This window comes from Corylus avellana, chromosome ca9, assembly GCF_901000735.1.
Source record: "Corylus avellana chromosome ca9, CavTom2PMs-1.0".
NCBI lineage: Eukaryota > Viridiplantae > Streptophyta > Magnoliopsida > Fagales > Betulaceae > Corylus > Corylus avellana.
Window position 1 is genome coordinate 7,224,280 of NC_081549.1, and position 13,358 is coordinate 7,237,637.

The 13,358-nt window shown below is 35.7% G+C and overlaps 3 protein-coding genes across 5 annotated transcripts; 2 read left to right on the forward strand and 1 right to left on the reverse strand.

Annotated features, from left to right (window-relative positions):
- Nucleotides 1-1,245: 1,245 nt before the first annotated feature.
- LOC132162236 (arginine-specific demethylase JMJ22-like) lies at nt 1,246-4,590 on the forward strand. The gene is made up of 2 exons (XM_059572497.1): nt 1,246-1,766; nt 4,410-4,590. Exons 1-2 carry the CDS (start codon nt 1,246-1,248, stop codon nt 4,588-4,590), a joined length of 702 nt encoding a protein of 233 aa, XP_059428480.1.
- A 1,585-nt stretch (nt 4,591-6,175) lies between these two features.
- Nucleotides 6,176-8,355, forward strand: LOC132161610 (putative F-box protein At3g20705). The gene is made up of 2 exons (XM_059571769.1): nt 6,176-6,327; nt 6,403-8,355. Exon 2 carries the CDS (start codon nt 7,072-7,074, stop codon nt 8,164-8,166), a length of 1,095 nt encoding a protein of 364 aa, XP_059427752.1. The 5' UTR covers nt 6,176-6,327; nt 6,403-7,071; the 3' UTR covers nt 8,167-8,355.
- A 699-nt stretch (nt 8,356-9,054) lies between these two features.
- LOC132162572 (dihydroneopterin aldolase 2-like) lies at nt 9,055-12,759 on the reverse strand. Of its 3 annotated transcripts, XM_059572825.1 has the most exons (4): nt 12,498-12,759; nt 11,498-11,673; nt 10,123-10,327; nt 9,055-9,432 (listed from the first exon to the last, which is right to left on the reverse strand). In XM_059572825.1, exons 3-4 carry the CDS (start codon nt 10,320-10,322, stop codon nt 9,228-9,230), a joined length of 405 nt encoding a protein of 134 aa, XP_059428808.1. In that variant the 5' UTR covers nt 10,323-10,327; nt 11,498-11,673; nt 12,498-12,759; the 3' UTR covers nt 9,055-9,227. The 3 variants fall into 3 exon arrangements, with proteins under 3 accessions (XP_059428808.1, XP_059428809.1, XP_059428807.1); XM_059572826.1 differs by lacking the exon at nt 11,498-11,673 and having other exon boundaries at nt 12,608-12,759; XM_059572824.1 differs by lacking the exon at nt 11,498-11,673.
- Between the last annotated feature and the right edge of the window lie 599 nt (nt 12,760-13,358).

Here is a 13,358-nt window from a genome sequence, read left to right on the forward strand (position 1 = left end):
TTCTCCATTAATATTCAAAAACCCAAATCCAAAAAATCTTCAAAAAATCAAAAACCCAAATCAAAAAATCAATCTGAAAAATCAAAAACCCAAACGTCAAACCCAACAAATCTTAAAAAACTCAAAAAATCTTCGTCTTCTTCTCTTCTCATTTTCTTTTTCTTCTGCTGCCTAGTCTTTTTCTCTTCTCCCTTTTTCTTTTTCTTCTTCCCTCCAGAGAGAGTTGGCCGGCTGTGTAGAGAGAAGATCAGGGAGATTGAGAGAGGAGAGAGAGAGTGTGGGGAAATAAAAGAAAGGGAAAGAATAAAGGGAAAGAAGAATAAACAATAAAGAATAAAAAAATAAAGGGAAAGAATTGGGAAAAGGTTGAATATTCTGCTTATTGTTTTTAGTGATGTACCAACATTTTATACGTTAAAAATTTTTGACGTGTTAAAATAGTATGTTAGAAAATTTCTGACGTATGTAAATAGAACGTCAGAAATTTCTGACGTGCTGAAACAGCACGTAGAAATTAAAAAAAAATTTAAAATGAAGAAGATAGAAGCGTGTAGAGAGAGAAAAAAAAAAAAAGAAAAAAAAAATTGTAAGGTGTGCACACGGTGTGTTGGAACTTGGGGGAGGAAAAAGAAAAGGAAAAAAACATTAGAAGAATGAAGAAGATAGAAGCGTGCAGAGAGAAAAAAAAAATAAAATAATTTTTTTTTTAAAAAAAAAAAAGGGAGAGAAGAAGAATGAAGAAGATATATAGAAGCGAGCAGAGGGAGAAAATAAATAAATAAATAATAATAATTCTAAGATGTGCACATAGTGTGTTGGAACTCGAGGAAGGAAAAAGAAAAGGAAAAAAACTTTCTGACGTGCTAGTATTTTGACGTGTTAAACCAAAATCTCTGATGTGGTAAAATTTGACCTGGTATTTTACTATGTCAGAAATTTTCGATGTGTGAAAATAACACATCAGAAATTTCTGACATGGTAAAATATTACGTCAGATTTTATCACGTCAAAAATTTCTGACGTGCCAGTTTAACACCTCATAATTTCTGATGTGCTAGTTTTACACGTCAGAAATTTCTGACGTGGTATACTGAGCTGCCAACTTTGCCACGTCAAAAAAATATTTATTGACGTGACATTTTTGCCATGTCACGTCAGTAATTATTGACGTGGCAAAGAATCGTCTATAGCCACGTTAAAAATTGATTGTTTTTTTGTAATGGGTTTTGGGTTGGGCCGGTGGAGATGAAGCTTGAGGACTACTTTAGGTACTCAGATCAGGCTCGGGAGGAAAGGCCATTGTATTTGTTTGACCCAAAATTTGCAGAAAAAGTTCCAAAGTTGGGTTTGGAATATGAAGTTCCAGTGTACTTTCAAGAGGATTTGTTTAGTGTTTTGGGCCATGAGAGGCCAGATTATAGGTGGATTATAATTGGACTGGCTGGGTCTGGTTCATCGTTCCACATTGACCCTAACTCAACGTCAGCCTGGGATGCAGTGATCAAGGGGTCCAAGAAGTGGGTCTTGTTTCCTCCTGATCTAATTCCCCCAGGGGTGCATCCAAGCCCGGATGGTGCAGAGGTGGCATGTCCTGTTTCAATCATTGAGTGGTTCATGAACTTCTATATAACAACTAAAACTTGGAAAAAGAAACCTATTGAGTGCATCTGTAAGGCTGGAGAGGTGATCTTTGTGCCTAATGGATGGTGGCATTTGGTGATCAACCTGGAGGAATCCATTGCCATTACACAGAATTATGCTAGCAGGTATGGTCCTTGTACTATCTATTTGTTTCATGGTTTAAAATTTCATTCATTGTTTGTGGAGAATGCCATTATTAATAATCAAATGTGGTGAACTATGTTTCTACATCATTAACAAGTGGTCTTCAGTACCTCATTTAAGATTGAGTTCGCAATAGTTTGCTTGCCAAAGTTGATAATTTAAAATGCTTCTTATGACTGTTTGTTCAAGAGCCACAGCAACTTATAGTTGATTTGCCCCATAATTGAGTCAATTTCAGAAGCATTGGCATGTAATGCTGTTGTTGTACATATGAGTCTATCAAATGTAGGAATGCTTTACAGGTCGAAATGAATATGATAGGGTGGTGGGTAATTTGTTGGTGTCAACTCATGGTATCAAGGAAACAAAGATAGTTCTTTCCTGTTCACTTCAAGAGTCTATGTAAGTGGTCTCGTTTCTAGTTGAACACACATCATCCCAAACATATTTCCATCTAACATTATAATGTCCATATCTGAACCCAAGCGCCTGGGAAAAGCAGAATAGTTGATGGAATTATGGAATAGTAGATCTTTTTTCTTTATAAGTAATCGAAATTTTGTTAAAACGCAAAAAGACGTAACCTAAGTACACAAGAAGTATACAAGAAAATTCTGAAAACTAGAAATATGAAAATAATTATAGGCAACCATCTAATAGTAAAGGGTTTTGAAGAAAAGGGCCTTTAATTCCATCACTGTTTTCTTGGGATCTTCAAAACTTCGATAATTTCTCTCTCGAAATACACCACATTAAGCAAGACAGATTCATCTTCCATACTGCTACACTTTGAGACTACCAAATTGCCCTCTCTAACATGTGAAGAGATCCACTACTCTTTGAGGCATGTCCCACTCTAAGCCAAATAGATTGAAAATAGTGTTCCATAAAGCACTAGCTATCTCGCAATGAAACTACAAAATTATCAATGGTTTCCTCACTTTTCTTGGACATGCAACACCAATCTACCACTATGATATGTCGCTTCCGTGAGTTATCCATATTGAAGATCTTCCCTAAAGCAGTTGACCAAGCAAAGAAAGTTGCTCTCAAGGGAGCCTTATTCTTCCAAATACTCTTCCAAGGGAAATGAATACTATTATGGGAAATAAGATATTATAGAATGATATCAAACAACCCTCTCTTGGAAGAGGCCTAACAAAGCTTGTCTCGGTCTCAATATGGTGGAATACAACAGATTGAAGAGCAAAGTAAAGAAATCCACCTCCCAGTCCTACGTCACTCTAATAAAATTAATGTTCCACTAATTAGAGTTATTAGAAATTTGTAAATGATCCACAGAAGCATCCTTAAAGCAACAAATATTGAATTGCTCTGGAAAAGCTATCTTAAGGGTTTAATCCTCACACCACGCATCATGCCAAATTTTAATCTTGAAATCGTTACTCACCTCAATTCTAGTAGATCCTTTTGAATAACTTTTTTAAATAAAAGTCCTGCTTTTTTGGTCTTGAAATTCATTTATCAAGTTGATGGTACGGACAGAGACATTTGAGTGGACATTTTACACATGTTACATAATTACCACTTCGAAAAAGGGGCAAGCAAGCGGGAAGTGAAGTTGAATTTGGCTTGGAGTGGAGTGATCAAGAGCAATCAGTTTCCCCTAGCATGATTTCCTGGCATTCATCCAAACTCATGTGGTAACATAAGGTGGCATATTCACATTTTATGTTACTCACGGATTAAAATAAGGCATTGAAGAACTGGTCAGAGATTAGACCTTAATTTTACATCAGCTAGGCTCTAGGTTTGGTCATTATTGCCTTAGGAATACTATCATGCCACCACTATAGCATATTCAGACCTAATCCTTTTTGGAAGCCATATAATTCCAGCTAGTTGTTTTCTTAGTTTTCCGATTCTTTCTAGGTCAGCCATATAAAAAAAGCTCATCTATCAAAATCCAATCTTTCAACCTATAGTTCAATCTACAAACACTAGCCCTTTCATCTAAAATCCTAGGCCCCAGATTCACAAATTCTCGTAATGCTAAGCCCACCACAAGTACTCATATACAGGTTTCCTAAATTTGTCTTACATCATACTGCTTTTTCTTCTTGATTTTGTTTCATCTGTCAAAGAAATTGTGTATTTAACTAGCAACATATACTACGCAAACAGAAAAGAAAATAAGAAGTAATTTTATCTTAACGTCCATGTAAGTAAATCTTTTTTAATTATTTCAAAATGCAGCGACGACCATATCTTTAGTACTACCTTTGAAACTTGGAACCACTGGAAAATTTATTTAAGCCCTTTGCTCAGGAAAAAAAAAAAAAAAACTTATTTAATGACATTTACTCAGTTATTTCAAAATAAGTAGTATACTTCTCCATATGACTTTATTATGAATGCCTATTCTGTAACATCCAGTGTTCTGGGATGAAAACTACAACGATTTAATAATATAGTTCAAAGCCAAAAGTGTCGAGCTTAAACCCTGACTCTACAGTTTACCTCTCATTACAATTAAATACTTCACATATTAGGCCTTTCACTTATTAAAAGAGAGCTTGGGTCCACACGTGAAGAAAATTATTTATCTATTAATTAAATGATTAAATTTATTCATTTGTTGATATAGGGTTTACATGTTGCAGGAGAAATTTGTTGAATGTTATGAATTTTCTTATAAATGCATTTCTTTTTATAATTTGTTTCTGTTTTAATGCATCGGATAAACATGGGAAAAAAAAATTCATTTCACATATCAATAATAATGAAGGATATTATGTGCTACTCTCAAAACATATATGCACCAGAAGTGGGAAAATTTCGTAATTATGAGGAGTTGAGAAATGGCCAGGTAACAACCTGATTGAGATAGAGGGAAAAATCCATAACATTTTTTTTTTTTAATTACCATGCTTCATCCACCATTAACTTTTAATTTTTTTATATATATAATGGTAGCAGAAATGTACGCAAGATGGACACCATAATGTAAATAAGCATATTTCTCTTTCCAATACATATGGTTATGATGGATTAAAGCAAAGATCAATATCTAAAAACAAAATAAGGAAAAATGCTCATTTGGCCTATGAGGTATAGACTTTTACGAAACAACTCAGGTTTTTTTTTTTTTTTAGGTGAAATTTCATTTAATTCCTTGAATTTTCATCGCTTTTGCAATCACCCCTTAAAATTGTATAACCTTTCAATTTAGTGCATCAAACGTTAAAAAATTTGTAATGTCACGCCCTGTTTGGGTTTGGGGTTAAATCAAACGAAAAATTGGTGAAATGACCTTTATATCTCAGTAAAATTTATGTTTTACAAAATTATCTTAGTTAAATACTTTTTTTTATTTTTAAAATAGTGGTATTTTGGAAATTTTCAGGCCTCTTTTAGGATTTAACATAAAATTTTAATAGATTTGACATTGCAAAATTTTAAAGTTTGATACACAAAATTAAGAGTTTTTGAAGTTTACGGAGGTGAGTGCAAATGCAATGAAAGTTCAATGAAGTTAAGTGAAGTTTTCTCTTTTAATGCTATGGTTTCTTATGGTGTTTTTCTAATCCTACGTGGATATTGTTTTCTATAAAAGCAGGAAAAAACTTACTCCATTAGTCTCTCATATTTTTTTTAGAAAGCAATATCTATATAGGATAATGAGAACACACTAAGAGGAACCGTAGCATTTCTCTTTATATTTTTTTATTAAATGAGGACATGTGTCATCTTTTAATTGGGTATGACATGACAACACCATTAAAAATTTAATGAAAAGTGAACTGAAAGATCTATTTGATAACAAATTTTTTTTTTAAAAACAACAACAACAACAACAACAAGAAGAAAATGAGTAAAATTGAAACCAAACATTTTTTTAAACAAATGTAGATTGTAATTGGCACATCAGAATAAGAGAATAAAAATGAGATAAAAATGTAATTTCTAACATTTCTAAAAATAAAAAAATTTAAATTTATAAGTAAAAATATAAAAAAGGGAAAAGTCCACTTACCCCCTCAAACTACCGTTTAATTGACAATTTCTCCCCAAACTTTTAATTGAGATAACGTCCCTGTAAACGACCAAAAAATTTATAATGTTCCTCCTAAGACTAGAAAAAATACAAAAATAACCCTAGATGTTTTTCCATAACACAAAAATATTCTAATAATTTTTTTTTTTTTTAAAAAAAAAATCTTTAAGAAAAAACACAAATAATTTTTTTAAAAAAAATTGAGGTGCTTGTTGGCTTGGTCGGCAAGCAAGCAAATCTGGATGGTATTCTCGTGAATAGAACAAAGATGAAGGCATTTTCGTCAACCCATTAAAACCCAGGATTCAATATTCTTATGACGTCACTCTCTTATTACTTCAGTGTTCGAAAAATTGGAGCGTGCTTGTTCTTTCTCCCGTCTCTCTGTTTCTCTTCTCACGCTTTGCCTCCAAAACAATTTTCGAAGTCTGTCTTTGATCGGAAGAGGAAGGACGCCATGAAAATTCGAGTTCCGGAACGGGAGGAGGTGGAGAAGGACGACATTACAGTCAAACGAAGAAATAGTAATCTGATCATCATTTTCTTTATATTTTCTGAGAGAGAGTTAGGGTTTCTTTTGATTTAATTTTGGTGTGCAGAGGAAAATGTCTGTTGTGCAAATTTTGCAGAGTGAAAGGATGGAAGGGGGAATGCCGAAGAGAGGCGTTCGAAGCGACCCACTCTTATTTGCAAGAGTTATAGTTTCTTTCCATAGTAATAACCCTACGTCTCTTTATTTGGGTTTTGTCTTTATGTCCTTATTTTATTCCAATTAATAATTGTTATTTCCATAGTAGGAGTCCAAGACTTATATGGAATTGTAAGGTATTGCCTTTATATGGCACCTCACGTTCCTTGTCCAAGTCAGAGTAGGGTTATGAGTCCTAACCCTAAGTGTCGAATGTAACTTCTATTTAAGCAGAGTTTTGCATTAAAGTTGGGAGGAGAATATTTTAGCAAAATCGATACTTTGTGTTGTGAGGATTGGGGTCTCTCTAACGATCTCAATTTATTTTCTATGTTGTGAGGTTTGGGGTCTCTCTAAGGATCTCAATTTATTTTCTGCAATCATAGGCAAGACTCATCCTGTTTTCATACCGACTGCCCAGGCCACTTTGGTCACCTGGAGCTCGCCAAGCCTACCTGCGTAAAGCCCATTGACAGTTGGATCTAAAGTCCAAGGGTTGCGTGTGGATTTAAAAATTTGGCCTCAATTGCATGTGAATTCTACTAAGATTCGGACTTTGTCTGCCAAACCCTATTGGAGGATGCAGACCAACAGGGTGCGGCGGAACAGGAGCACTTTTTACTTGCCCAAAGATGTGGTCAGAGACATTCTGTTGAGGCTGCCGGTGAAGCCCCTTGTTCGATTCAGGCTGGTATGCAAATCCTGGTCTGCCTTGCTGAAAAGTCGTGATTTTACGACCACCCATCTCAGCCGCTCAGCCAGTCATGGCTGCAATCACCTACTACTTGTTAACACTCAAGGAGTTAATAGCCATACCATGGCCTTGATATCGAGGAAAGCGCTCGATGTGGCGGTCCCGATAGAAACTCCAGAAGAAGCATGCGGGCCTATGGGAATGGTGGGTTCTTGTAATGGTTTAGTCTGTTTATATCGTGATTGGTGGGTTTATATGTTTTGGAATCCTGCTACTACAGAAAACAGGATTCTGCCCACACCTCTCATCGATAATCCCACCTTCCGGAATAAAGAGATAATGAGAGTCTCCGTAGGATTTGGTTATCATTGTAATGATTACAAGATGGTGAGGATTGTGTATTGTAGTGATTGTGCCGACGTTGAGGTGTACTCGACGAGTAGGGGTTGTTGGAGAGTGATCAATTCCATTTTGCCATGTGAGAGCAAGCAGCGTACGTGTTCGGTAATCCTCAAAGGAGTGCCATATTGGCTGGGTTCTGCTTCTGGCAAACGGTTTGTCTTGTCTTTTGACATGGGCAAAGAGGTGTTTCGGCAGGTGCTTGTGCCCTCAGATCCTGACCCTTCTTACAAGAGTCTTGGGGTATTCAATGGATCCTTGGCTATAATCTACCATCCTTGCCCTGCAGACTTAGTCAGCAATTTCATTGATTTTTGGGTGATGAAAGATGACGAAAGTTGGAGCAAAGTAGTGAGGATTGGACCCTTTTCAGGTATGGGGTTCCCGCTCAGGTGTTGGGAAGATGGGGTTGTCATATGGGCGCAGGGCGATTACGGAAGGTTGCTAGTGTATGACCCCATTACCAAATCAATAAAGCGAGTTCCTCCAATGTATTGGGCTCCCAAGATTTGTACTACCAGCGTTTCCAGTTACATCGAGAGCTTAGTTTCTGTCAACGGAAGAAACACCAAACATCTGTAATTTTAGCGTAGATTACTCGTCTACTGATTATAATTAATGAAATAAACAAGTTGATGCCAACCCGATTCGTGGCTAGCTAGTACCTCATTTTTGCTTTTTGTTAGAATAGTTTTCTTGTCTTGTTTATCGCATTTTAATTTCTCTGTAAATATATATATTTCTTGTAATACAGTGGTTTTCATTGGTCTCTTTTTCTCTCTTCTACTTTGTTCTCTCTCTCTCTATATATATATATATATATATTTAAAGTAGGTCAAGAATTTTAGTGTAATTGCCATGAAACTACTCTTTGAGTCTCCAATCCTAGTCTGTTAGGTGACTGAACTTCTATAATTGATTGAGATATGATGCTTACGATATTGATATCACATTTATATATATAATGCTACTTGAGCATTATAACAATCATGTAACATTTCCACGTACAAGTTTATACGGGCATTACTACGGCACTACAATTTGTGCGTATTATTCCTTGATCAATACTATAACTGCGCTACTACATTTTACTTAACTATGTAAAAGCTATATGGACATTATTATAACATCGCATGTAAAACCTATCTAAGCCAAATAAACAAGGCTAAAGTTTAGAGATTTTTGAGAGGTGCATTCGTTGAACATCCATAGAAACGGTCTAGTATTCTTTAGATGAATACATATTTGATACACAATGAAGTGTACATCTATACAAATTTATAATCATTTGATGTTTAGTTTACAGGCAAAATTTTTTGCATTTATATTTATTCGTATATTCATAATTTGATAAATGCTACAAACTTTAAAATCTTTTTTTTTTCTTGGTGAAAGTTCATAAGGTCGTTCTTTAAAATGTAAATTCTGTCTAAAAGAAAATAATGATTCATTTGGTTGAAAGTACTTGGGTAGAATAATTTCATTCTGTTTTAATTTCAAGTAGCATGAATAATGTATGAAACGTACAAATTGTTTACAGTAGAACAAGAAATTAGAAGTCAATCCCCCTACAATGTCTCCTACATTTCTCCCTTTGCATTCATTTAAAATAAAAAGTGGGGAAGAAAGGGTAAAAAATAAGCTTAGTTTGGTACATCTACACTTCTGTATCTCAGAATCTCAACGCCCAGGTAGTCAACAGAACCAGGAACAGCAACATGAGGCTTTCCAACTTTCACACGAATAGCAGATATCTGCGGGTGCTTCGTGAAAGTGATTGACGCAATAAGCTGAGCCACCGACTCTAGAAGATTCTGAGGAGGTCCTTCTACAACTTCTTTAACTATTCTGCATTTCACCAATTCAACCAATTACATATAACCTTATATCAAACCAAGCCTACATAACATATCGATGGGTTGCAGAATGAAAAGATTAATCATAAATTACAATTTGTATCCTACCCAACAAGCAAAGGATTAAGCTGCCAACGCATGAAAGCTGTTGGGGTGTAGCACAACCGTTTTGGAAACAGATCCTCTCCATTTCATTTGAAATGGAGAGGAACCATTTAGGTTGAAATAAAGAGAAACCATTTAGGCAAAAGGGTAGGACATAATTGTCCTTCTCTTAAAAGATGAGGGTAATCTTGTCTCAATTTTTACACATTTTTCACTAAATGGCTCCTCTCCATTTCATTTTAAATGGAGAGGATCCATTTCCAACCGTTTTCTTGCTGACAGCAATGCGAGTTTTCGTGATACGGCACATAAAAGAAATTAAGGCAGCATTTGTTTTGACAAAAATTGTGGGTGTTAAAATACCACACTATGCAGGTTTGTTTAGCTATATATCTGCCAATCGTATAAGATCTCAGGCTTATTGCAGTTTCCATAAGCATTTCCATTTAGTGAGAACCACAGAAATTAGATGAACTTTTGCCAATCAAAGCAGAAACTAATAATTAAAGAATGCATCTTATGTATGACTTGTCACGTTTCATGTCACTATAAAAGAAGGAGTCAAATAAAAGCTTACCGATAAATATCAGTGTAGCTAACGGTATCTGACAAACAATCAGAATGACCAGCCTGCCGAAGGTCCAACCAGGCATCAATGTCCACCAAGAATTTCTGACCCAGCTTCCTTTCTTCTGGCTTCACCCCATGATATCCATGGAACTTCAACCCTCTCAATATCAGTTTGTCTCCTCTCATTACTGCAACATCTTCCATCATTGCTCCTAACAAGAGTCAAAACTTATTAGCCATACACTTACTTAAAAGGGCAGCACGACAACCCTAAGTGTCAAACTAAATATGTATGGGGACCATATAGAGTGCTTTAAGAAAAATGCATGTTTCCTTTAACCAATAGAACAATGAATTTGTGCAAACTATTATTAGGATGAAATTCGGTTAAACCCCCAATGGGTTGTGCCAATTCTAATTGCATCCATCAGTTTTAAACTTTTCTAACCACATCTCTTATGGCACTTAATTTTTCTAATACACCATTTTCCTCCCCTTGGGACTTTTCGAACTAGCTAGTGACCTCCTCTTTTGTTATATGCACCACTGGAACTTACGTTATATGAGATCATGTGACCTTACACTTACCAGCAACTTAAATTGAACAACAATAAGATTGGAGAAATCATAACAAATAAACGTTAGATAGAGAAAGAAAGAAAAAAGGGGGAAGGCAAGGGTTGTTTGGTAGAAAGCAGTGCGTACTCCAGCGCACTGCCATTGCGGCCACTACAGACCTTGAATTTGATTGGTAGAGAGTGGTGTGCCAAGGGCATTTTGCAGTTATAGGCAGAAGCATCAAGGTAACAACAGTGGTGTGGCAGGGTCCACACAAGCCCCTCAACCACGCCAAGTGCCAATGACTGGCTGTACAACTCTAGAAAGGCCCTCTGTTTTTTTTTTTGGCTACAAGAGACTAAACCAATAATAGTAGCTTTCTAAAAGGAGTTTACATATGGTAGCTTTCTGGGGCAGTGATTCTAGTCAAGAATTTATAAGCGAGATTGGAAACTTTCTTTTCCTCTAGATTCAAAAAATCTTTCCAAGTCACTGAAATTCATGTCAAGTTTCAACCATCTAGCCATACTTTTTCTCTAACCAGTAAGTAAGCCACAGACGATCAAGGGTTTTCCCGAAGATGATATATATAATACTTGAGAAAAAAAAAAACATTATTTTCAAGGGATGGTTGAAGAGTCTCACAAGGCGCATGTAGTTGATAAGAGACATAAATGTTAACATCAACCACAAAGCACATATATAAAACAGAAAAAAAAAAAAAAAAAAAAGAATAAGAAAAAAAGAAGGCGCCAAAAGAAGCATTACAGCTGTAAAAGACAAGATAAAATCGATCACAGTATTGCCCAAAGAAGTAAATTTACCAAGTAATAGCTGAACCAGGCAAAGGGAAGCTTCGGAATTTAGTATCAAACACGAGAATGCCTTGATTTGGTGGATTTACAGAGAAATTCCTCAGGTAAAGAGAGAGCCCTAGAGTTGATGATCCAAGGAAAAAGATACAGAGAGCACCTTTATCTATCAGCTTGGCCATGAAACCCTAAGGACATGAAGAGAGAGGAAAAGAACAGGTTAGTTCGGTGTGTCGGAAATGCTCTTATTGGTTTACTGAATTAAATGGCCATACGAGGGGTCCTGAATCTCACCCCCAATGCTGTGAGATGGTCTGGGCCCATTTTCACAAAATTCCCGTGGATGAATCTAATGGGAAGGAATGGAACAACAGAGTATTGAGAGGGTGTTTTACGAAAAATTGAAAAACTTGAGTGTGTAAGAATCGCCCAGACCATGGGAGCTTGCCCTAATTTAAAAATCCTAACCAGAAACCAATGCATGTTACAGCAAACAAAATTTTCCCACTGATAAGGAGCACATATTACCTTACGAATACACCAAACCACAATCTCCAAACACCCGAGATTAACCTCATTGTTTGAAAAATCCACATTATGAATCAAAACCTTTGTTCTACACAACGAAATCCTGTTTGCGAACAGCAAGCACATCAAACCAAAATGAACTACGAACTTCAAACTAAACTTTTCTGAAACAACGGTTTCCATGAAATAATCGAACTTTTCATTTCAAACCAAGCTTTTCTCACACGGTCACACCCACATAAAGTAAAGAATTCTAAACCCCTAACGCGCGTGGAAAACTTAACCCATGAAGAACTCACCAAAGCTAAAATGTTTTCAAGCACTGAAACCCATCAATAATTCACAACAGCACACTCAAAATTACTATCCGAACAAACAAAATTTGAACTTTGTAACTGAGATATGGATCAAATGTGACAGTGGAAATTCAATCAATTCAAAAGGAAGGAACCCAAGAAACTATGTGAGTAAGATTTCACTTTACCACTACTGGGTATTTCCATGACCGTAAGTTTTCACCGGAAAACTGCCACACCAGCACCGGAAAATATGCAACACCGAGAAAGTGAGAACTATGCTCCCTAGAAAACTTACCAACTTTACCACTACTGGTTTCGCTCTCTGTGTTCTCACTCGTTGCTGTACTGAAACTAGGGGGAGGGGCGTGGAAGAAGAAGAAAAGGGGGAGAAGATGAGGGTGCGTAAAAGAGAAAGTGGATGAAAAAAAATAAACAGAGAGGGGTAACAGAGAGGGGTGGAGGGTGGAGAGAGAGAGAGAGAGGAAGAAAACAACAACAATAATAATAATAATAATAATAATAATAATATTTAAAGAAATTAAATAGTAAAATATAGGGTAAAGTCCACTTAACCCCCTCAAACTATTACCCCAATAACAATCTACCCCTCAAACTATCAATTACGATAATTTATCTCACAAACTACCAAAACAATGGCAGTATACCCTAATTTTAATAAAATAACGAAATTACCCTTACTAAAATAAAAACAAAATACTAAAATTTAATTTTTTCTTTTCAAATTTCAAGGATATTTTTGTCTTATTAAAAATTATATAGGAATATTTTCGTCATTTTACTAGCATTGGGGGGTACATTATCATTGTTTTGGTAGTTTGAAGAGCAAATTGTTATAATTGATAGTTTGGAGAGTAAATTGTCATTGGAATGATAGTTTGAAGAAGTTAAGTGAACTTTACCCTAAAATATATAATCTTTGTATTGAGAAGTTAGTAGCTAAAATAGCCGCTCAGTCTCTAACAAAAAAAAAAAAAAACATGCTCCAATATAACGTCTTGCAGCCCTCACCAATGAGCAAGCTTTGG

What these genes read in the sequence shown, in the direction of transcription:
- LOC132162236 (XM_059572497.1), top strand. Translation starts at nt 1,246, where the DNA reads ATGAAGCTTGAGGACTACTTTAGGTACTCAGATCAGGCTCGGGAGGAA. An exon ending in ACACAGAATTATGCTAGCAG is followed by an intron (nt 1,767 to 4,409) that starts GTATGGTCCTTG and finishes TACATGTTGCAG; the next exon opens with GAGAAATTTGTTGAATGTTA.
- LOC132161610 (XM_059571769.1), top strand. Translation starts at nt 7,072, where the DNA reads ATGCAGACCAACAGGGTGCGGCGGAACAGGAGCACTTTTTACTTGCCC.
- LOC132162572 (XM_059572824.1), bottom strand. An exon ending in AGCTACACTGATATTTATCG is followed by an intron (nt 9,433 to 10,122) that starts GTAAGCTTTTAT and finishes GGTGAAATGCAG; the next exon opens with AATAGTTAAAGAAGTTGTAG.